The following is a 24,731-nucleotide window of genomic DNA, read 5'->3' as shown; positions in this document are numbered from 1 at the left end:
ACGCTTACAGTACACCAGTGAAGAGTAAAAGGTAGATGGGATGGGGAGGAATTGTGCATTAGGAGGGCAGTACAGATCAGGGAACAAGAATTAATACTTTGGGAAGAATTTGTTCAGAAACAGAGCTACTGTACAACAGTGTGCTTTTCCTTTGGTCACTAGTAATCAACTTCAAATCACAGATGCGCACGCACGCACACACACACACACACACACACACACACACACACACACACACACACACACACACACACACACACACACACACACATGTTGCTTTCTTCACAAATGAATTTGTGAAGAAAGCTAGTGGAAAGCATTTTTTTGCAGATTTGGCACACATTTAGTTACTTCTTTGAATCATGAAATAGAGCACAAAAGAGGAATGAGTTCATAACCCTGCTGCCTGTTGTGATGCAGCCATGATGCAACATACAAAACACACGTCCTCTCTTCTTATACAACTAGTGTCTGTTCAATTCAACACATGCTAGAAGCTGTTAGAAGTAATCACATCTCATCTGGTTGTTGTCGATCCTCCAAAGGGTCTTTTGGCTACATGCTATTATATCTAGCACTATCCAAGATGGCACCGTGCCACCTTGAAATGGGCTCTGAAGCTGCAAATCGCTGGGCGCATTAAGAGTGTTAAGGGGGCTGTATTAAAACAATGACAAATTGATAATTTAATGAGATAATTTTGCCATTTAGGAAAATGTAACCTTATCTGCCACAGCATTTTCGTTTCATTTGTCTTCATTTTGTTTATTCACTTACACCCTATACTTAGTTGATGGCTCTATAGTTGGTCCGCAACTTTTGTCCCTCTATACCAAAGTCACTGAATATTATTGTCACTCCAGATTAGGAATGTTAGGGCTTAATCCAGATTACAGCATATATCGATGATGAGGTGAAAATGAAATATGATAAATAAGCTACAGTACGTGTTATAACCATAGAGGTTATAACTGAGATAGTGCGTAACTACCAAACTGGCCAAAGTTCTCTTTTCCCGGTCTTTTCCAGGTGGACGTGGTTTTGATGTATAGCTAGCTGGGCATAGTTTCTGTGAGGTTAAGGGAAGGTTAGGGTTAAGCATAGTGTCTGTGCGGTTAGGGTTAGGGGTCGGGCCTAACCCTAACCTCACAAAAACTATGCATAAAACTGACCTAGCCTAACCGTTAGATTAAGGTTAGCTTTAGGCATAGCTTTTGTGGAGTTAAAGGTTAGGGTTCCTGGGCGACACAGGACACACCAAAGAAAGAGAGAGTCCCAAAGGTGCAGACTTGCTCCAGTGAAAAAACAGGCCAATTGCAAGCTTAAACTACACAGTCTATTAATATAATTTAACCTGTTAAAGTAATCAACAGCCATCCCTCAGCCAGGGTGAGTGTGAGGTGGAGAGTTTTAATTAGATGTCACCAGATGGGAGTAGTTCCAGCGTTAATGAACAGCAGGTCTTTGTCACTCCAATCAAGTTTAATCACCTTATCTGCTCCCCTGGATTGGGCATCTGGACCAGCAAAGCTGTTAAATAAGTCTGCAAAATCAACCTCAATCCGAGTGCACTGAGTTGATACATAGGCAAGAGAGAGAGAGAGAGAGAGAGAGAGAGAATGTGTGTGTGTGTGTGTGTGTGTGTGTGTGTGTGTGTGTGTGTGTGTGTGTGTGTGTGTGTGTGTGTGTGTGTGTGTGTGTGTGCGTGCGTGCGTGCGTGCATGCGTGGCTGCGTGCATGCGTGGCTGCGTGCGTACATGCGTGCGTGTGTGTGAGTGCATTGCGTGCAGTGATGGGTGTACTACTGTTTTGGCCATGTGTGAGAAATACATGTGACTGAATGTGCAATTAAGCACAAATGACAAATGATCTCTTCCGTTTTTAGGTTTCAATAAAGGTAGCGCAAGTTATTTTATTTTTTTATTAAAACAAAACCTTTCTGTTAAAAATATATAAAGCTCTACTGATTCTATTTATTTCAGTAACAGGGGTCTCCCCATCTCACGAGCTCTTTAATAAATTCAAGAGCTGGAGAGACAGGGAGACCCATGTTACTGAACAAATACTCTACATACCAATGATTATAACACTTATCTTAAGAAATATATATGTATCACTTACACCCCCCTTACTAATTGTGCGTTGGTGTTGGTGTCTTGTGCTGCAAATACCTAGAACTGGCTATAATAAGCTAACCTGACTCCGCCAGATGGGGCAGCAGAAAGTACACTGGTTTCCCCCCCTCCTGCTCCCATCTGGGAACTCTCAAGCTGTAGCCAGATCTACCAAGGAGCCACGGACGTTTTCGGCTTTCCGCAGCTTCTTTTCCGGGTTTTTTGATTAAGCTCCACCTCCGCGGCAGTCGGAATCTGTCCGCCGCGGCAGTCAGCCGTGGAGGTGGAGCTTAATTTCCATCCACCAGCTGTCTAAAAACCCGGAAAAGAAGCTGCGGACAGCCGAGAACGTCCACGGCTCTTTAGTAAGTGTGGCAGCACCTTATGGCCACCAAACGACCTGGCCAATCAGCGGCAGCTAGAGGCGTCCCGGCAGCTAGAGGCGCCCTCACATGCCCAAGCAGCACATGTTTGAAGCCCAATAAATGGATGGAGGTCATCATGTCAATGGTTTGAGATTTGTGAAATTCTGCCTTAATATCTGACTCTTCTGTCACAAATAGCAAAATGTGTCCACATTCAGTCCTTCCAAACATAGCAGGACACAAGCAGATGTACCTCATTACCATCAACAACATTCTGCCTCTGCTGGTCTGTCGTGATATACATCCTCCCTGTTATTCTTGCAAAGTTAATGCTGCCTTTGGTGTTATATGTTTTGATAGTCACATTCACATAACCTTAAACAAGACCTGAAAGTGGAGGGTTATCGTAGTTATTGCTAGAGGGCCATGCACATAACCTGACGCTGCCAGATCCAAGAAGCTTGCTACACAAATTTGTTTCACAGCTTATTGGGATCTGGGATCTCGGAAGCAAATTCGATGACGGGGCTGTTCCTTTTTTTCAAGATACTTAGATAGATGATTGGGTGGGATGGTCTGTCTATCACCGTGTGGGCGTGCAAACACAACCAATCATATTGACGTGTCTATATAGCTTCACATCCGGTTTCGCACATATCCCGCCCTTAGCTCACGCTGATTGGTTCGAACCGGAGCGGTTCGGTGTTAGCTGAACTCCCTGAGAGATCCCAGATGGTTGCTGTGTTGGGGAACATGGTTACCCAATACCGCCCCCATCTGGAAGCGTCAGGTTACCATGCACATACCACACAACAACCTTGATCCCCAATTGAGGGACACTGTTGCATTCATGGCCTAGAGGTGACCCTTCTGTTTCATTTGGTTACATTTGTAAACTCTGAGAGTATATAAATGAGGGTTAAGACAGCTTCATTCTCTTGTTGCCTGCTATACTGTAGCAACCCTCGCTGCAACACAGGTCATGCTTTGTTCACGTTAAGATTTGAAGAAGTGATCCATTCCAGAACGCAACAACTCGTTAAATCAATCTTGCATAGTGTACGAGTCTTTAGAAATAGCTTTGGCAAAGTAAGGTCAACACAATCCTAGTGGTCCCTCAGTAGCTCAGAATTCAAAAATAGCAGCTGCTGATGTCTGGTACGGTCATGTTCACCTTGCAACAATACATGGAACTTTTCTCATTGCATTGATCATTATTGTCCCTCTAATATTCAAATAGGTGAAACCTGAGTAAAATCGCACCTCATAAATGAATGCCCTACTTCAACTAGATTAGGCAGGGGGCCACAATTGTAAGATTATTTAAAGTTGGAGGCCACAAGACAACGATTTACCATTTGAACAGAAACAACAGTTGCTTGCATTGTATACATTTTCAGTGGCACATCAACATGAGTTTTGAGTGCAGTTTGTCTATTACATGCCATCTCCCTCAATTTGTAGCTACCTTAGTGGATTTGTTGGATAGTTTGTGGATAGTGTTCCAGGGCCACAAGAAGAAAACTCCCCAGGGTCCGTTATGTGTCCCATCCAAATGTAATTTTAACAATACTTCCACAGAATGTTGCCATTTTTAGCATACAAGATGTGTGATGTGTGAATTTGTCCAAGATGGAAAGATGGTTGTAATGGGTGGTGCCTATGACAAAGTACAACTGATAGTGATAGGCTTTTTATACTCTCATGATTAATCCCAACTGTGTAGGCTATGCTTTTATTCTGAAATGGCCTAATCAATAAATATTATATTCTAGTCCAATTTCACAAATGACATAATCCAAGTGTTTTAGCGAGTCGACACGCCTATTCAGAAATTTTTAATTTTTAATTTTTTTTTTTTTAAAGAAGGCATATTATTACTGTGCACTGACTTGAGTTCATGTACAGTGTTTACTTCTTCTGGCTTGGAGTCAGCTCCTCGTAAAACCATCAACACACTTTCATTCAACCCCTTCTACAAAACGTTGCTGTTGGGTGGAAACCTTGTATGTCCAAAAATTCAAAAATAGCGGATGGACAAGCTCAAAGCGTTTTGTGTTCCGAGCTTGTAGATCTGCTATTTTTGATAATTTTGTGTGACACTGTAGTGTAGAATGATCAAGTAGGGCATTCATTTACGGAAAAACATCAAAAGTTAAAATATGGAGATAAGAGGTTTCTGCCCGACAGTGACGAAGTAATAGATCCCACACTTGTTATAAACGCTCCAGAAATACCATAGTGTCATACAAGGGTGAAATAAGTTTCTCTCTCTCTCTCTCTCTCTCTCTCTCTCTCTCTCTCTCTCTCTCTCTCTCTCTTTCTCTGTCTGTCCCCCTTTCAATAATATATTTAGTCCATCTGTTTCTTGCTCTTCCTCTTCTTGATCAGTTTATGGTTTGTTTAAACATAATCTGACTGGTATGATTTGGAGATTTGTCTGGATTTTGTTTTCCCCCTAGATTGTGAACTTTAGGGAAATCTAAGGCAACAGTCAGAGCATGCACCAATTCCAATACTGGCATCACTAACTTCAATATCTGCCTTCTAAGAGTGTAGAGGTATATGTTAAATCTGCAATTTCTACCGATCTGCCTGACCAAGCATCCTCACTTGGTCGGGGAGATATTGCGTTATGAGCTTCAGGCAGTTTTGTATAGAGTGTCCTACTGTACCTGACACTACGTTTCTCAATCGAAGAGTACGGCGGCTCCACTTCCAACCATCAAGAAAATAATACCAGCACTCACTCACGTAGTATCCTGGAAGGATTAAAGCTTTATTTTGTTTCCCCCCAGCAGCAAACAACAGTAACAACTTACTGTAACAACAGTAACAACTTACTGTTGTTTGCTGCTGGGGGGGAAAAAAATAAAGCTTTAATCCTTCCAGGATACTACGTGAGTGCTGGTATTATTTTCTTGAAGACTGTATCTTCCAGAACCATGCACCGTGACATTATGACGTGGAAATACTCAACCGAGTGCTTGCGCTTTTGCCTTCTTCTTCCACTTCCAACCAAGCATACATACTCCAGGCAGAAAAAGTACATCATCATCAAGAATGGTGGCCCCTTATTGGCCAAGGGTTCCGACAGACATACATATGCCGATTTGCTCAGACACATGTGACTTAAATTTTCCGTTCATTGTGAATGGCATTTTTAATGTTTGTTCAGACAACACAAACATTACAGCTGTAAAGAGACACACACAAGATGGGTTAAAATGATGTTTGATTTGTTGACATTGTAACTTTAAGTTACTCTAATGGAGACAAATTCATTATACCAAACAATCCCCAACCTCATGGGCTGAGCCTACTGTATAATGTATTAGAAATTGGTCCTAGAGATAATAGTTAGGATACTTAGGATAATTTTTCTTCAAACTAATGGTATACATTTTCTTCAAACTAATGTTAGAGTATATGCCTACCTGCCCAGGTCCTACATAATGTAAAGTGGATAAAGTTTGAAAATGGATAAAGTAGATGTGAATGTGATGTGTATTTGGTCCCATGAAACTGTATCGGCAGCAAGACAAAAGCATTGTTAAATTGCCTTGTCTTGTCTCCAGCTAAATTATGTCAAGGTAAAATCCAGATTTTAATGCCAGGCTTGTTCTGTGATAAAACCTAATTTGGGGATTAATGATTGAAATATTTTGAGCATTATACTACTAAGAGACTGATAGCTGTAAACAGTTGGCATAAAATACAGAATTGCATCAATGGCTGCACAGAATGCTCTATTCCGTTCTGGAACAGGAACCTTACTGTGTATCAAATTCTGTTGTCACTTACATCAGACAGAATATTATGTTCCTTGCCGTTCTGCAGATAAGTACACGTTGTGAAAGGCTTAAGACCAATAACAACAACTGGCATTTGATTCTTCTGCCTCCAAAAACAATGTGTTCTGACTTGGCTACAGGAAGCAAATAGGACGGACAGGTTATCACCAGTAAGACGCCCTGAGGGCAAGAAGCGACAGGACGGGGTTGCGCTGAAACAACAGAGCAACTTAATACGGCACAGTATTATCTGGTGTCAGTGAGTTCAGATGTAGAGTTGCTGGCCGGCTCCATATACTGTATGCAGATCTAGTGTGTCAAACCATGTATGGCTATCCAGGGTTTGAAGAGGTCAGTGTCGTGATATGGAGATCCAGGTGATGATAGTCAGCTCCACGTATGGAGATCCATGTGTTGTACCAACTTGGTTCATTTGCAAGTGTGACACGCGTCGTGGCAACCAAACTGGTTATCATGAGACAGTCACGATATGGCCATATATTGACATTCCTATATATGGGCTTAATATTGATGCCATCAGGGATCTCCATATATGGGCATAACAGGGATTGTATTTGAGCATCGTGGGATGGGATTGCCCATATATCGACCTTTATCTTTTTTTTAATTGACGTTTTCAGGGCTGAAACAACAGAGCTTCTTAATACGACACAGTTGAGAAGCACAAGTTAAACTATTATATCTGGTGTCAGTGAGGTCAGATGTAGATTTGCTGGCCGGCTCCATATATGGAGATGTAGGTGATGATCCAGTCTTCTCCATGTATTGTATGGCTATCCAGGGTTTGATGGGGTCAGTGTCGCGATATGGAGATCCAGGTGTTGATAGACTGTCACAATATGGGACAATATTGACATTACCATTATGGGCTTAATAATGATGAAATTCCCATATATGGTCTTAATATTGATGACATCAGGGATCTCCATATACTGTATGATATACTGTAAATTACACGGATTGTAGGCAAGACGTGATGAGGCGTGACGTCACGTCACGTCGGCAACCATATATGAAGGCGTGACCGACGACCGACTGTTTTGCAAGTTTTCATAGTAATCTCCCTTTTAACTTGTTTTTTCCCCTAAGTATGTGTGTAGGTGTGCTCCTTCCCTCTTTGAGATAACAAGAGTGGGAGAACCTTTGACAAATTAATTTGGCTATTTCTCAGCTCTGTGTCAGAGATCAAAATTTAAACATCTATTCTTTGCTCCCTGTGTCTGTAGTTTTCCACCGTGAGGATGTTTCACCAAGTCCAAGACACATGCACGCACGCACACGCACGCACGCACACGCACACACACACACACACACACACACACACACACACACACACACACACACACACACACACACACACACACACACACACACACACACACACACAGTGTGCCCGGCGGTGGAATGTGTTCCTCACATATTTGTTGTGTACACATGCTTGAGCCTGGGTCATGAGATTTGTGCTAGGGAGTTGCGTCGGTAGGTATGGTGCTATTTTCCCCTGTACACATGGGTTCAGCCCACACAGGGGCCTTGTTGTTGGGTAGGCTGCTCCGCTGTAAGCCCCCTGTCCACTGGAGCATTCCAAAATTGGTAATAAATGTAGTCAAAAGTACAATCCTTCTACAAAATGAACCAAATGGACCCATAAAGATTTGTACCCTCTCGAGAGTTACAAATGGATTTGACTGTGTGTGAGAGTGGCTCATGTATAACTCATGATTGAAATATAACTTCACTGTTATGTCTCTCATCATGATTACCAGTAGATATTTTTTTATTTCATTAAATATATTCTCCAACTAGAACTGCACTCTGTCGAGTGCCTACTTGCTTGTTGCACACATTAGGCCATAAATGGCCTACTAGTGCGCAAGTACTGTCGACCGCTACAAACTGTCAAATCTCAGCTTCTCTGTGAAAGAACGTTTGAAATATTGAATTATTAGGTTTAGCTATTTGCTATGTACCTAGTTTTTGGAGGTAAAAAAGTAGTATTGTTAAGTATGGTAAGAGACGGCTTTCGATGGTGACGTATATGTCGATCAGTGTCGGGTGGATTTAAGGAAATGCATCTATGTATATGTATAATGTAATTTGTAAGTTGATAGCAGTATACTGTGGTTACTTTGCGTATGCCCCGTATGCGTATGTATCGTAGCAGCATATGACGTCAGGTATAACTGGTATAACTAGCTCTAAATAATGACGTAATAAAGACGTGGATTAATCGGCTTTGGATGGTGACGTATATGTCGATCAGTGTCGGGTGGATTAAAGGAAAGGTGAAAGGTGGAAAGGAAATGCCTCTATGTAGACTATGTATATGTAATCTGTAAATTGATTAGCGGTATACTGTGGTTACTTTGCGTATGCCCCGTTTGATGCGTATGTATCGTAGCAGCATATGACGTCAGGGTATAACTGGTATAACTAGCTCTCAATGATGACGTAATAAAGATGTGGATTAAAGGACCCAATGCCAGGGTGTAATTGGTTTTCAATGTTGACGTAATGACGATATGTTTTAGTGTCGGGAGGATTAAAGGTAATGCCCCTATGTATACATGTATGTAATCTGACACCACTGCCATATCAAGCACACGTAGTCATTACGTCATACGCTGGCACGGCGCATATACACATCAGACGGCGACATGGACGAAAACTATTACTTATGCGCTCTGCTTGCGCAAGTAATAATGTCATATTTCTCATGAGCTATTTAACCAATAACAGTGTTACTGCAGGTACGAGAGAGCAGAACAGCTTGCAAACAACTTGGCTGTCTTTGCGTTTCTCGACAGCCGATTCATTTTGATTATTACAGTTGAAATGCATGGTTTTCAGTGGGCCTCTGGTTATTTGATGCAGCTATTATTACTGCTCACTGCTCTTAATTTCATTACATTCCTTTCACTATACTAGTTTAATAGCGGAAAACTAAATTCTGACCCATATCAGCACACCTAAAATGTGTAAGGATAAATTATCCTATGGATTATGTCTCTCTCACACACACACACACACACCACTATTTTCTAACATATAGGCCTATAGGCCAGCTCTCTCTCAGACTGATGTGTCTTGGTCAAAACCCTGCCATGCCCACGTGCATGTGGCCATTATAGAGAGCTAGGCATCCTTGGATGCACCCTTGAGATTATTCCAGAATGAATGGATGGATCGTTGCTGTTTGACGTAAAAAGGCTCCCACTAGGCTAATGTGTCATCTTGACGTTTAGTGTGTGGAGTGGACCTACTTTACCCAGGCGAGAGGGGCGGGTCTTCAATAGCAAGACTCTCATCAGACCTATTATTTTTTACACTGGATACGGACGTCGCAGAGTACTGATAGAAATAGAATGATATCGCACTCGCACAGTGTTTGACCGTCATTTATGATTCAACATTCAAAGATTGCTGTGCGTTTATTTATTATAGTGCAGACTAGAGTCCTAGACTCAGTTTATTAAAGGGAGCGCCACAGGTCCGTCGCATATAAATTGCTGCTGATCCGTTATGTGAATGCATGGCAAGTTTTCTATGTAACGGGATTTAAGATTGAGAGGGTCGCTGTACTATAGTATCCTACTAATTTATTTCGTTCGTGTTTTTGCGAAAAGATTAGTTTATGTATTAACGACTACAAGATCGATCTACAGCCGAACAGAACAGCCTCGCCTTGACATCTAAATTGTAATTCCATCGCGCCGGCAACCTGCAGCTAGCATGCCGAGCCTGCGACAGTCCTACACGGTCACTGTCCCCGAAGACTCTCCGCCGGCTGCCTTCCCCTTTCTGAAGCAAGAGATGCGGAGGAAGGGCAGCATGTCTGGCTCTGTGCTGGTGTCAACTTTCGTAGGGCTCATCATAAACCAAGCCAAGGTAAGAAGACCTGTAGCAGGACTCAGGAGGCGATACTATGGACGGATGCATCGTTCTTTGTCAATTTTACTTTCAAGGCTGATAAATGATAATCCCGTTCCTAGTTGTAACCGAATAGAGTCAAATACTGCACAATCAACGCGTTTTTGCCGTTTCTAGCGTGATATTTACGTGGATGTGAGTCATAGTTTCCGATGTGTAGCCGGTACCCCCCATGTGTTGGTTTGGCTATGTGATAATATTACGGTATGTTGAAAGGTTGCGAGTGAGTGAGTCATGCCAGCGGTTAAACCGCTCCATAAACCGCTGTAGGCTAGTACTCACTGCGATCAGAAGGCCTGCTCTCTCTGTCGGTCACTAGTTATATAACCCCGTTTAATCTCTGTCACACACACTGACTGAACTCACTACGATCTGTAATATTATGTATAGCTTTAGGGGTGGGGGATAAAAAATAAAAATAACTCATCAGTGGGGGGAAACGGGATCCTTTCATGTATTGAGATCCATACCAATACACAAGATCAGATGATTCTCTTAGTATGTGCACTTGCTGTACTTCAATACAGAGCAGATAATGACTATATCACTGTTGTAAATCTTTTTGTTTTATTATGTAGGCTATAATTTATATATTTTCATCAAAATGAAGACAGGACAAGTTCTAGGATGTTAGCTGGTACAACGAGTAGCTTCTATTATGTAGACCTACTATATTATGTCTTGGGACTGTTATTGTTTCCATAATACCTACCAGTGCCCACATCTATGGAACAAAATGTACAATGACGAATACATAATCACTTGCTATTCAAGGCAATGTTATGTTGTGAATATATTTCTCATGGTACATTGAGGACATGACAGTCATATGAGGACACTAGCTCTGGTCCATAGCCCTAATACTTAATTCTGCCTTGCATTAAGGCTATGGGACCGATGGCTTCTGGCTCTCAAATGAAGCAGACCAGCCTCTCCTCTGTAGTGAAAATCTAAAGAACGTTTTACCTAGGCTACTCACCAATACAAAGACGTGGACTCACTCTGAGCCCCCCACCACATGTATAAAATGCACTTTTTTTTTTTCAGTGGAAAAAGAATCCCTTGCTGGCCAAAAAGTGCATTTTATACGTGTGGTGGGGGGCTCAGAGTGCGTCTACTATAGGCTTTCTAATGACACAATGTACCATACTGACCTGACGAAGATCTGTCAAAATTGAAACGTCTATTTATTCAATAAAGTAATTCTTTACCAAAAGAATGGTGGCCCTACCTCCTTCCATAATTGCCTTATTGGCCCTGCACCCACTGTAGAGGAGCGTGTAAATAGGTATGCTCTTTCTAATGACACAACCCATCTTTGTATTGGTGAGTAGGTAAAACGTTCTTTTTCGATTTTCACTACAGAGGAGAGGCTGGTCTGCGTTTCATTTGAGAGCTAGAAGCCATCAGTCCCATAGCCTTAATACAAGGCAGAATTAAGCATTAGGGCTATGGACCAGAGCTATGAGGACACATGCATGACTGCCTTGCAGGTTGGACTTTATTTTGGAAGACCACTGGCCGGCATGGAACATTGTCGCTGCTACTATAAGTGGCAAAGACATCTATCTTAGTAACTGTAGTAGGCTATACATCTAAATCTATATCTAACCAATACTCTAGTCTATTTAGAGCTCATCATTTCTTACATCAGATGTTAAAGGAGCAATATTACCTCATAGCTGAGGCCTGCTTGTGCTTGGAGACTATTCTACTGAAGAGAGGAGATGGCTTGGTGGGTTTTAGTAATCATTACTGCCGTCATTAGCGCATAGCTTCCAGCATCCAACAGCTACTGTATGGAGTGCTGTGGAGCAGCTGTGAGCTGGCTATGGTTATTATGTAATGGGAAATCACATTAGAATACACATGTTAGTGCTGACCCGACACACTGCTTGTTGTTATGACTCCACCTGCTCCAGTCTTCCTCCACTGCTGTCATCCTCCTGCTAATAGTCCAAAGCATGCACGTCAGGGAAATGTGTTGGCATTTGCGTGTGTGTGCGCTTGCGTACGCGCAACGTGCATGTGTGATGGCCAATCACAGCGGGGCTTTCCTAGAACTGCGGTGGGATCCATAAAAACGTGTGAATGAACGATATAGACTATAGAGAGTATGCGCATGACATCATCATACCCGGAAGTTCTGCAGGAACACCTACTAAGTGGCAAAAAACTACTTTCTGGCCTTGACAGTCCATACATCCAAACAGAAAAGTCCTATCCCATTGCATTAAACCAGGGGTTCTCAACAGTTTTGGCCATGTCTCGCGACAACGCCCCGCCACCTTCCCCACCCCAATACAAACTGACCGCTACAAAACGTAATAATAGAGAAAATACATTATGAATAAATACTGAAACCAGATATAATCATTAAGGATGGTTTATGCATGTACTATGTTTATTATGTAAACTCTTATTTCCATTCCATTTTTCAGCCATTCAGTTGCAAAAAATATGTATTTGAAAGTAATTGCTTCTTCAGTCATCAAATACATTTCTGTATAGGCCTATTTTTTGCGTTTTAATGGCTTAAACTGTACCCATCATTTTCCAATGCTAGTAAAGCAAGCTTGATAAAAGCATCAAACTCCCAACATTCACCAGAACACAGGATTGCTGACCCCCCTTTCTTGTGGCCAGAAATCGGCTGGGCTGAGCTGAAACCAAAAGTTTGCATGAGCAGCACTGCATGAGCTACAGGTTCAGTAGCTATAGCTACAACACTACAAAGTAAACCTCTCTCAGCCCAGATGAAGTACACTGACGAGGGGTATTCTAGTTATTCTGGATTCGCAGGGATATTTTAGCTATCTAGTATGATCGGCTCATTAGCTCCATTATGTAAGAACCCCCGCTTTTAGTATACAGTATGTACTTCAAATGTCCCATTTTACTGATTTGTTCTCTTAACTGTATTACTTTGCCGTTTGTACCCCATGACTAACAGAGAAAATATCTTGCTGACTAGTGACTGCTGATACAGCTCACCACAGCGCATCCGTGGGTTTCTTTACCCCAATGAAATGTGTGTGAAAGTGGACTCATGAAGGTGTGAAGCAGAGCACACGGTTGCGTAACAAGACAGATTTTATTCCCCTTGTCATTGCTTTACCACCCTGCTACTGCTAGCTGTTATAAACCACATTGCATTCTAGCTGAATACCTGCAGCAAAAGAACATGGAGGGGGGTGGTCTTCTCAATAATATTTTGAAACATGACTGCAGGGCTAGTTGAGCATTCTTCTCAGAAAGAGGATCTGTGTGTGTGTGTGTGTGTGTGTGTGTGTGTGTGTGTGTGTGTGTGTGTGTGTGTGTGTGTGTGTGTGTGTGTGTGTGTGTGTGTGTGTGTGTGTGTGTGTGTGTGCGCGTGCGTGCGTGCGTGCGTGCGTGCGTGTGCGCGTGTGCGCGCGTGTGAGAGAGAGAGAGCTGTGGATGTACATCACCTGGCACTGGCACAGCTAGCCCTGTTGACTCATCTCAGCTCTCTGTGTTTTTCGAGAGGAAGAAATAAATAGACTGCCTCTCGTTCCCTGCCAAGTGTTTCTGTGAACACTCCATGTGTGTGTCGGTATGTGAGCGAACGTGTCACTTTCTGTTCCCCAGTGAGAGAGCGAGCTGGACAGAAGTGGTAGCTCCTAGAGAGAGAGAGAGAGAGAGGGAGGAGGTCAGAACAAACTGTTCTCTCTTCACAAAGGGTTGCTAACCAATCATTAAGATGGCATGCCATGCTGCCAGTGCCAGGTGGGCATGGGCATACAGCTGTTAAAGGACCACTTCACCACTTTTCTACCTATCTTCATATAATAGGTCCTCACTAATAATCATGATAAAATGGCACAATTCTTTTCTACTCAGTCTGTGTCTCATAGGAGGGCTGTGGGCAGTTTAGAAACCCAGTGACATCATCATTAGGCAGATATTTCTTTAAACAATATTTTTTTCACAAAAATGTTTTATTATCGTGAGAACGATAGCTTCCATTTTCGCATTGCAACTATTCAGGACTAGAAAGCCTGCAGTTTATATTAGCTTGGATTCCCCATCAATGATGGTGGATGCCGGGTTTCTGAACTGCCCACAGCCCTCCTATGATTCACAGACTGAGTAGAAAAAATTGGTGACATTTTATCATGATTATTAGTGAGGACCTATTATATGAACATAGGTTGAAAAGTGGTGAAGTGGTCCTTTAATAGCAGCAGGGTGTGTGGTTGCATATTGTCGGTTTCTGTCTGGCAGAAACCTTGTATCACAAAAACTCACACATTTTACACCTTGTAGACTGATGTGACAATAGAGTTTATTCTGAATCTCTATCCATATTTCAACTTTTAATGATTTTTGTCTCCACCAGGCCGAAGGCATGGGGGGAGAGTATGTTTTGCACTCCGTCCGTCCATCCGTGTGTCCGTCCGTGTGTGTGTCCGTGAGCAGCTAATCTCCGGCACCGTTAACCCGGTCGATGCCAAATTTTGCACACACACTCCCTGGATGCCAACGATGAACCTCTGCCCCAAAATTTCCAGAACGGCCTGTTATAGCGCCACCAGGAGGCCGCTTTGTGCAAAACAAGTTGGTCGATGCCAAATTTTGCACACACACTCCCTGGATGCCAACGATGAACCTCTGCCCCAAAATTTCCAGAACGGCCTGTTATAGCGCCACCAGGAGGCCGCTTTGTGCAAAACAAGTTTTTGCACAGTACACCTACAGATTTTGTCCAAACATCGCGCAAATTGGTACACAGTCTCTCTAGAGCCATTCAACGAAACGGGTCTTTCAGATTTCTCAGACTCCATCCTGATTGGTTAAGATTGGCTTCCAAAGTTCACAGGAGTGCTCAGTTTCAAACAAAATGCTGCAAATCATGAACACATCGCGTGATTTCCGTGAAATTGTGCACGCACATTCCCACTAGTGTCACACAAAAGTAGTAAAAACAATCTACTGTAAAAGCTCACAATGTGTTGTGATGTGAGTTAACAGTTAGCAGAAAAAAGCACAGGAAAGTATAGTTCAATACAAGATCTGCTAAGATAATTTATACCGATCTGTCATCATGTTATTTTATCATTTAAAACGCACAGGGTTGTCATTAGAAAAATATTATTTTCTTCCACAGAAACACTATGCAGATCTCCTTTCCTGTAAGGTACAGAGCAAGAACAAGAAAGGGGAAGCAGAACATATCTAACTATGTCTGTTTTTAGGCCTGTAATATTTTATTTATGTTCACATCCAGAGCTAAGCAAAGCGTAGCAGTCATTCCTTAGAGTTTGTCCGTGTTTGAGTACAATAATGCTGCGTTTCTATCACCAGATATTGACCCTGCTTTAATCCAGTCTGTCCCGTTTTCTTTAAGATTTAATCTTATGTGACTGACTATCAAAGTGCCCACCACATTCTTCAGGCCTGGTAATAACCCAGCGGCTTTCTTTTTCTAGGTCAATGTATCTACTTGTCATATGAATAATAGGAGGTCTAGATGACATGGTTATTTCACTCAGACCTTAATCCGGATGTGCTTAGTTAATTTATACTGGTAATCCGTCTCTCTCACTCGCTCTCTGTTTCTCTGCTTCTATTTTCCAGTCATGAAAGAGTTATGTAATAAAATGTCATGATCATGAACATTGTTTCATACTGTACAGTAGGCCTATCTGTTTTTGAGAGAGAGAGAGAGAGAGAGAGAGAGAGAGAGAGAGAGAGAGAGAGAGAGAGAGAGAGAGAGAGAGAGAGAGAGAGATATAAGTTGCACCACTCAGTTCACACAGGTGTGATTTTTAACTAATAAAGTGACCCTCCACAGACACTTTACTAAGATTACGTCCAGGCTCAAACTGTATCAATTCAGATCCAGAAACTGAATATATATCCAAATTACAAAATAAAATGTGGACACTGATACTGAAACATATCAATAATGGAAATTGGGCTCCCTGATGGTATTGTCATGGAGTGTGGGAACCATCTCTCTTCCCGCTCTCTGACTTTTACTTTCTCACCCTCCCATTCAAGTGTTGCATTTCTTTCCGCTTGCTCCCTTCACTCAGCAAGTGGGTTTTAAAAGTCTGGATCTGTGTGTATTCTGTTCTTCCGGCCTCCTCAGCTTGCCGTGTCATGGTCACTCTGGCCCACTTCCTCTGAAGTGAGAGCACTTGAGAGGGTGCCACAGGGAGAGGTCCTGTGTTCTCTAGGCTGTATGATGCAGACCTGCAGTGGTTAACCAATTAAACCCTAAATACTTTTGACTGGGGTCCCCCAGTGGTCTGTACTTGGACCCTTCCCATACCATTTTCTTTCCACTCCAATTCTCTCTGAAAATAGCCGATTTATTTTGGCTGCTTGTTCACATTATAATGACATGCCCTGAATAGTGACACTAGGGTTGCTGTGGTTAAAACTGGTTTCAGGATTTAAGTGATTTCAGGAATGGTCCTTAATGGAAGAAGAAACCCCAGATCAAGAGGCTTTTTAGAACGGGAATATAGGATTTCTTTCAACTGTGGCTCGCAGGCTGAGCATGCATCTTACAGTTGTGAATGGAACATTTGTAATGGGGTTTTCCTCCCCAAGGCAGTTCGGTTTTGTGTGCAGCGTGCATCACCCGGTATGCTCACATAGATGTAGTGAAAATGTTCCCTCATGGCCTCATGTGACTCTTGAACCGGACCAGGACTGATAAGTCTCCTGTCCTCTCCAGGTAACCACTCATTTCTACCATCTTCTGTCTCTTACGTCATTAACATCAACCTCCTATAGCTCACTGTATGTGTAGCTTACAGGGCCTCTTTAATCGTTTACAGTCAGCGTTTTCCGTCGGTAAGCATACAAATCAGACTAATTAGCCCTAACCAATTCACAAGAGTGCTCAGCAAGGCATAGAGGTTGTTAATTAGTCCACATCTGCCACCAGCCCACAAGGTATTCAGCTGTTGTTTTATATATATTATTGTGCAATGTGCAGCACTCCTGGGAGAGAGAGAGAGAGGGGAAGGCAGCACTCCTGGGAGAGAGAGAGGGGAAGGCAGCACTCCTGGGAGAGAGGGAGGGGAAGGCAGCATGTCAGGAGGGAGTGAGGAGTCTGAGGGACTGACAGAGGAGGAATGGATAGAGGGAGGGAGAGGAAGGATGTGTGTAGGGAGGGAGTAGTGTAGCGGACCCAGCTGGCCATGAAAAGGTTGAAGACTGAACTGATGATTTTGAAGTTTCTTTATTAAATCAACGTAGAACTGACAAGAGAAAAGGCATACAAATGCATCAATAAACATCCATTATCCAACATCTCATTATCATTATAACAAACAAGTTCCAATAAACCATATAATTACATTATATATCCCATACAATATACTATAGCTTAAAACTACCATATCAAAATGCCATATGAAAACCACCACAATAAACCTCAGACAATAAACCACAAGAATAAGACCCAGTCAGACCAAATAAACATTAAAAAGAGATTCACCTATAGGGTTGCCACCTTTGAGATCTTGAAATAAGGGACACTCTTTACACCTGCCGCGGCCTTGCAGGCCGGCAATATTAAGCAATACGTTGAAGCAATAAGTCGAAGCAATAAGTTGAAGTTTGTATGCTATCCACAGCTTTTGAAGTAGAATTTTGTTTTCCAAATGAGCATAACAACATCAGCAGCCCATTAGAAAATATATGCCAGCGACCCCCATAAGAGAAGATTTTTCAACCCATTTAATTTCAAGTACCAGTTTGACATGCATTAGTATACGGACCCCCATTTAATGGCATTTCTATCTCTGGGACCCCCAATTCATATTGTAAAATCAATGTTAATTTAACTCTGATGGTCCATTTGGTTCCATTTGTACACTCTCAGAATTACAGACCTATATATGGGTCCATTTGGTTCCAAACTATCATTTAGCTGGGGACCGCCTGGAACTCCCTCAAGGACCCCTGGGGGTCCCCGGACCTCACTTTGGGAACCACTGGTACTTTAGGTAGTGTGTGCCTCCCGCTAGAACAATTGTGCTGACTTTAATATTTCCTGTGTTTTGTTTTGTTCATTATTGTTAAATTCAGTGTTGACGTGTAGGGGCTATTTAGGAAAATAAGGAACAAACTGCGTTCCTTATTGGTTCAATAAGGGACGCATCATTTAATTCTCAAATAAGGGACGATTCTGTATTTTAAGGGACGGGTGGCAACCCTATTCACCTTGTCCCCTTTCCAGCTGGGTGCTAAAGTGGCATGTGCTTCATTGCATGGCGTCCATTTGTTTCATAAAGTTTGGCCGTGAGTCCTTTCCTTAGGCCTTCCTTTCCATAAGCCTTGACCAAACATTCCATAAACACAATATGTGTACTGGTCCCATAGTGATGCCGTTTTCGCTCCTCTACCACTGAGGCCCTTTTATTGTCTACTCCTGCTATCTGCAGCACCATGCTGGGCGTCGGCAGCACAACAGGTGAACTTGATCAACCTACTCAGTGCCCATTGATGTGCTCCTGAAGTTTGAACAGGAAACTAGTTAAATAAAGTTCTGCAAGACCCAACATGGCAGGAACCCCTTCACAATAAAAGTTTGACCATCCAGGGGTCCGTTACAAGTAGTGGTGTAAAGTAACACTAAGTACATATACTCAAGTTGTACTGTACTCAGTAAAAAGTATGTCTGTTGTTTTTAGTGGAGTAGCTCCAATTTTCTGTATTTTACCACTACATATCGGAGGGAAATATAGTACTTCTTCAATCATTTATTTGAAAACTTGAATTACTAGTTGCTTTGTAGATTTTGATTATTATTACAAAACATACATTACCCACTTCAGCCATTTCGGCCATTTGAAAATAGCCCAGATTGTAGATCAGATTTTCTAAAGATGTTTATACATTTTCAAATTCTGATAATGTGTACTTTCTACTTTTGGTACTTTTACTCAAGTAATTTTTTTTATTCCAGACTTTTGTATTTCTACATTGCGGTATTGATACTTTGACTTAACTTAACTTAACCTGTTGAAGGTCGTTACAATTTGCAATAACAAAAAGCATGGCATACATCACATATATAAAAGGTAGTTATGTGGGGGGGGTTTGTTCAAACTGTACTACATTGTTGAAACCTACTACCAATAAACATATACAAAAAAGAAAATCATGAATCATGTATAAACTAAGAACGTAACAGAGGAGTATCTATGTAAACTATACATACTATACTATATTATATATTATACATGTGTACTACAAAGTGCTATGACTACATAAAATGCAATTCTAGTGCTGTCTACGTAACAAACTATAAGTCTGTTTAAAATACCAAAATACTATCTAAGTCGTTTAGACTGAAACGTCACTCTGAATAAACTGCTGCTCTATACAGTAAGTGAAGACCCTTTTCTTCTCACTTTGACTTAAGTTAAGTTAAAAAAAGCGTAGTGGTTTTTCCACCACTGGTAGGAAGGCGGAAGAGGGAGGCAGGGGGAGGTCCAGAGGCTGGAGCTGAGAGAGGGCAGAAGGAGACTTGGACACATGACGTGTGGGGGGAGCCTGGCTGTTTGACTTGAGGCTCCTCTCAGGATGATCAGCAGCCAGCCAGGCCGGGCCCCTCTGCTCTGCATGTGCTCTGGGACGTTTCACCTTTTCATCTCTAAGCCTCCACACAGCTGGTCAGTGTTCCAGCTGCGGGTCAGGCTAGAGATTTCCTAGAACCAGGCATCCCTCTGGGTCGACTCGGGCTCCCAGGGAGACAATGCCGAGATAATTTGGTCCTGGGACTGTGTTTATGTTAAGACTTCTTGAGGAGAGAAGTAGTTAGATCGGTGTGGTCGTTCTAACCACGTAAGCTCTAGCAAAAATATGTGTCTCAATGTGACGTTGTAAGCTTAGTGTATACTGTAGGTTGAAAGTGGTTAAGCTGCACAATGATAAAATACAGAAACAAAGTCACAGTATGTGGAGCATATATCAACTGGACAGGGTGTATAAAGCATATATCAACAGGACAGCGTGTAAAAAGCATATATCAACTCAAAGTAATAGAAACAACAATAGAAAACGTAAAACAAGAATGAATCACATAGTGATATTATGGTCAGGTGAAAGAAGCTCTGTCTCATGTTAGTATGGTTATTGTTTTAGTAGTAACGTCTATGTTTGTGTGTCACAACCTCGCGCTTGGCAGCCGTTTGTGTGCGCTGTCTCCGTTGTGTTCTCTCTCTTTTAGAGTTGTCCCGATACCGATACTGCTATCGGTTACTCAGGCCCATTCCACCCTAAAGTACTCGTACTCGGAAGCGGCCCTGATACTCTGACCCGAGTACCAAAACATTCAATTGACACTAGTTGGAACAAAATGTTTTATTGCTAATAAGCAAAATAGGGAACATTTTAGAATTTGATATTTTTTCATAATCGTTTCAGGCAATTATTATTGTGGTAATTGAACATTACAGTATCATTAGGTACAAGGCATGACACTGACATTTTATTGGAGAAAAAGGGGGTAAAATAAGTAGGGGGTAAAGTAGTTACAAAAACAAACAAAAAAGTACTCGTATCTGTGAGTACTAAAAATTAAGTACTTGTACTCGTACTCGGTCTGGAAAAAAGATATCGGGACAACTCTAATCCATTTGTCTATAGACGCCTTAACAGACGACGTCACACTGATAAGCACCAGCATGGTGGCAGGCCGGCAGCACAAGAACACCACCTCTCATAAGATGCAATGGAAAAGTTCTAACTGCACTCACGTGTAAAAAATGCCCCATCAAACTTTCAGATGCTGTTTTTCTCCCAGTGTGGAGGAAGAATGATTAGGATTTTTATTGTGATCTCTCACTCTTGAAATATACAATCCATTGGTTTCTGTTGTGTGTGAACAATAATAGCAATTCAAAGCAGTTTTCCTCAAAACCACACCTCCAGTCGCTGTCATAAGAACGGGAGGTGCACTCATGATCCAGGCAGCAGATCTGTTTGTCCATGGCTGCACGCGCACCTGCAGCCCATCAAGTATAATTTATGCTTCGTCCCGCGATGGTGTCGTGCACGCAGACCTCTACGCTTACAACAGTCACGTGATCTTGTATATCAGCTGTTCTCTGTGCGCAATACTGTTGCGCTTTGAAGTATAGTAGTCCCAGGCTGGACCACCCGAAGAAACAAAGTTCCTAGTCCACTGCTGCATTGCCGCCCGGTTTCATATCGCTCTCCAATGGGCCCAATATCCACCCACTGTTGTTCTGACAGCAGACGGACACATTGCTAGAAGGCCAGATGGCTGAGTTTATTTCTATAATTGTAACATTCCCAAGCGCTTTCTCAGTTAGTACACATAACAGGATAAGCTGGGGGTACAGTACAGTACAGTACAGTACAGTACAGTACAGTACAGTACAGTACAGTACAGTACAGTACAGTACAGTACAGTACAGTACAGTACAGTACAGTACAGTACAGTACAGTACAGTACAGACCAGACCAGCAGGGTTTCTTCTTCACCAGGTAAATCATTGGTATCAGCTGGCTATAATTAATGCTTTGTTGGAAATATGTTACCTTATCAGTGGGAGGCCTTTTTCACTGTGTTACTGAAGGCATGCTATTTGTTCAGCTGTTGAAACACTTGTGTTCTTTCTTGTTCTTGTCACTGTTGTACCAGACTAGTCACTTTTGGGGTGGTGTAGTGACTTGGGTGGAGACCACTCTTGTGGTCAGTGACCAGGTGTTGACCTGGGGGTCACTGACATTGTCACTTCCTTCCAAGATGTGGTCAGCCTATACTGAGCACATGCCACTGAACTGTACTGTGTTTCTTTTTTAGCAGACAGAACCATGAACTTGAAGACATATGGGCCCTATCTTGCGCGCCGCCTTACCCCATATCCCTAAACTCTTTTGCCATGTTTTACTATTTTGAAAAACATTTTAAAATAGTTCAAATAGCTGATACTGTACTAGTTTGATGTAGATCAGCAAGTTGAACTATTTCAAAAAACTCTTCACAGCGTGTCTCTAAAATATGACACCCAGACAGTATGACCCTCATTTATCAGCTCGGCAGCTGGCGTACGCTTTGTCCTCACCTGTTTTTCTGTCGTAGAACGGCGGAGCAGCATTGTCTGACCAGCTGAGAGGCTACCAAAGGCATCGAAACATATGTATTCACTATTCACTCCTAAAATGTTAATATAAAACTGTATGTATATGGGCTACATGTAAAAAAGAAAAAGAAAAGAAAAAAGGAATAGACCTACAAGATGTGTCTTTGTGTCATATGAAATTTGTAGGAGCTTTCCAACTTTACAATTAAAATCGCGCTTGATTTAAGCCATTTAAACAGTGTTTTGCATGAGCGCATACATGCGAGGATTTGGGCTGTCTGTGCTGGAATATTTCCATGACGTTGGAAAGTAGCCTATAGTGCAATGCAGCTGCGGAGATTCCCAACATGCATGGGTAGCCTATATACTGTAGCCAAATCTACAGCAGGCCAATGTCTTTCTGGAGTTACGGTATATGCAATCTCCTCCGCGTTTAATAAACCCGACGCGTCACTGGAATGCCAATGTGCCGTGCCAGCGCAAGTGCATGCAGGGGAACCGCATCGGCTAACCCAGACATGAGTCAGCCCACCACCACCAGTACCATATATTTTGGCTGCACATTAATATAATTGACAGTTGACAGCCCTGCAGCGACTAGCGACTAGCGACTGCGAGGCAATCTAAATAGACTGTCGAACGGAACGTGCATGGTCAGTTGGTCACGGACGGACCACAGTGATAGAGAGAGACAGACAGACAGGACAAGAGGAGCGCCTATGCAAAACAGAGGCGTGCCGCGTGTGTGTGCCTATTTGTTATTTAATTCATGGTTCACAGGTTCAGGTTTTCGTTCAATAATATATCTTGTTGTATATTAAATTAAAAATACTTTAATAATTGAATATACCAACTATAACAACACACAGTGAAAGTTGCTTGAAAATTGCGATATGTGCGTGCATGCGTGCGTTGGGTGAGGCGGGCAGCAAGGGAAGCGAAGCGAGAGGAGAAACAGACAGCTTTATTTAATTCATGCAGGTTTATTTATTTAAGATACAACAAGTTGCAAGTTGCGTGTGCGTCTGTCTGTGTGTGTGTGTGTGTGTGTGTGTGTGTGTGTGTGTGTGTGTGTGTGTGTACGTATGAGAAAGGGAGCCGCAAGGCAAGCGAGAGAAACAGTTTTTTCCTGTAACCACGGAAACCAAGGATCGTATTGCATGTGTTCATGTCGCAAAAACGAGGGCGAGGCTTGATTCCATAGGGCGTGCCAGATATATTTCAGCCGTCACATTTATTAACGTCGGAACGAAATTAAGGAAGGATCAGCTGTTTGCGATCACTTTATAAATGCTGTGGCGACGTGGGTGTACTACGAAACCTGCACTCGAATCTGTGGCAGATTTTACACTCGATTGATAAATGAGGGCCTATGTCTGTCTGGGTGGTCTCAAGGCTTAGATATTCCGATTTAACTTGCATCCACTTCCTCTCCTTCATCTCTGTCAAATGTCAATGCAGTGTAAGTGCAGTGAACTGAGTAAATGAACAGATTAAAGGATCATAGCTTGAATGGATCATAATAATGACTGTGCTCTCATCGCATTACTTTTCAGAAAGTGAAGGCGCTCTCATAAGTTGTGCTATAGCTAGATATGCCACATTAGCTGAAGTCTTGAGCGCCTGCATGGAAGATAAACAATTCCACTGCTAGCTGATTCACGTACAGTAACTGATGTTTAGTAATGTAACAGAGTGTTCCTCTGTTACTTATTCTGCACAGCATATTGGCACTTTATTAACTTGCACAGTTGTATTTTTTGTTGAATACCGTTTCCTGTTTAGCTGAGATGGCCACTCAGCCAACGAGTTCCACCTGGGGAAATGCTTGGTGATTAACAAACATGAGGGGCAAGTGCAATGTGGGTTATAGATTCAATATGTTTGGGAAGTGCAATAATATGGAGTTCTATTGTTGGTTTGAATGAATGCCGTGTACAAAGAGACTCTACGCACGCCAAAGTCCTTGTGGCAGTGCCGGCACACGGGAGAAAACTGTAGAGGAGATCTTGAATAAACAAGAAGGTAGAGCTAGAGTACCAATAGCTAGAGTACCAATATTTGATTGAATGCCTAACAATTGCCTGTGATGTGTTTCAGTAAGGATTGGGCTGGACCATGTCAGGATAGCGGGGGGTTAAGATGTGCTGTTGTGATTGATTATTTATGTTGTAGTGTGAAGGACTTATATAACTTGTATAGTTCATGTAGTTCACAGAAACTTGTAACATTTGTATGGTTTAAGGTTATTTATTTATATGTATTTATTGTATGCTTATGTATGTATTTATGGTACGTTCTCATTTGAAGACACCCCTGTAAATGGTATAGTCCATTCTCATTATCTCCAGCTGGGTATAAAAGGCTGCCATTTTGCCAGTGAACTGAAGTCTGTGCTGGGAGTAGAGA

General features: G+C 42.2%; 1 protein-coding gene across 5 annotated transcripts in view; it reads left to right on the top strand.

Annotated features, from left to right (window-relative positions):
* usp2a (ubiquitin specific peptidase 2a) overlaps positions 1 to 24,731 on the top strand; it is a 53,937-nt gene that overhangs the window by 14,759 nt on the left and 14,447 nt on the right. Inside the window, exon 1 of one of the 5 annotated variants that reach the window (XM_083773492.1) lies at positions 9,637 to 10,182. The exons of 3 other annotated variants lie outside the window; for them this stretch is intronic. In XM_083773492.1, the coding sequence (XP_083629618.1) occupies positions 10,027 to 10,182 (156 nt within the window). In that variant the 5' untranslated portion in view covers positions 9,637 to 10,026. Of the gene's footprint in view, positions 1 to 9,636; positions 10,183 to 24,731 lie in introns of those variants that run through there. One more of the 5 variants, XM_083773493.1, reaches the window with a different exon arrangement.

This window comes from Protomyctophum parallelum (assembly GCF_964188405.1).
Source record: "Protomyctophum parallelum genome assembly, chromosome: 9".
Classification (NCBI taxonomy): Eukaryota; Metazoa; Chordata; class Actinopteri; order Myctophiformes; family Myctophidae; genus Protomyctophum; species Protomyctophum parallelum.
Note: the sequence above shows the minus strand (reverse complement) of the source record. Positions and strands in the feature narration are given on the sequence as shown.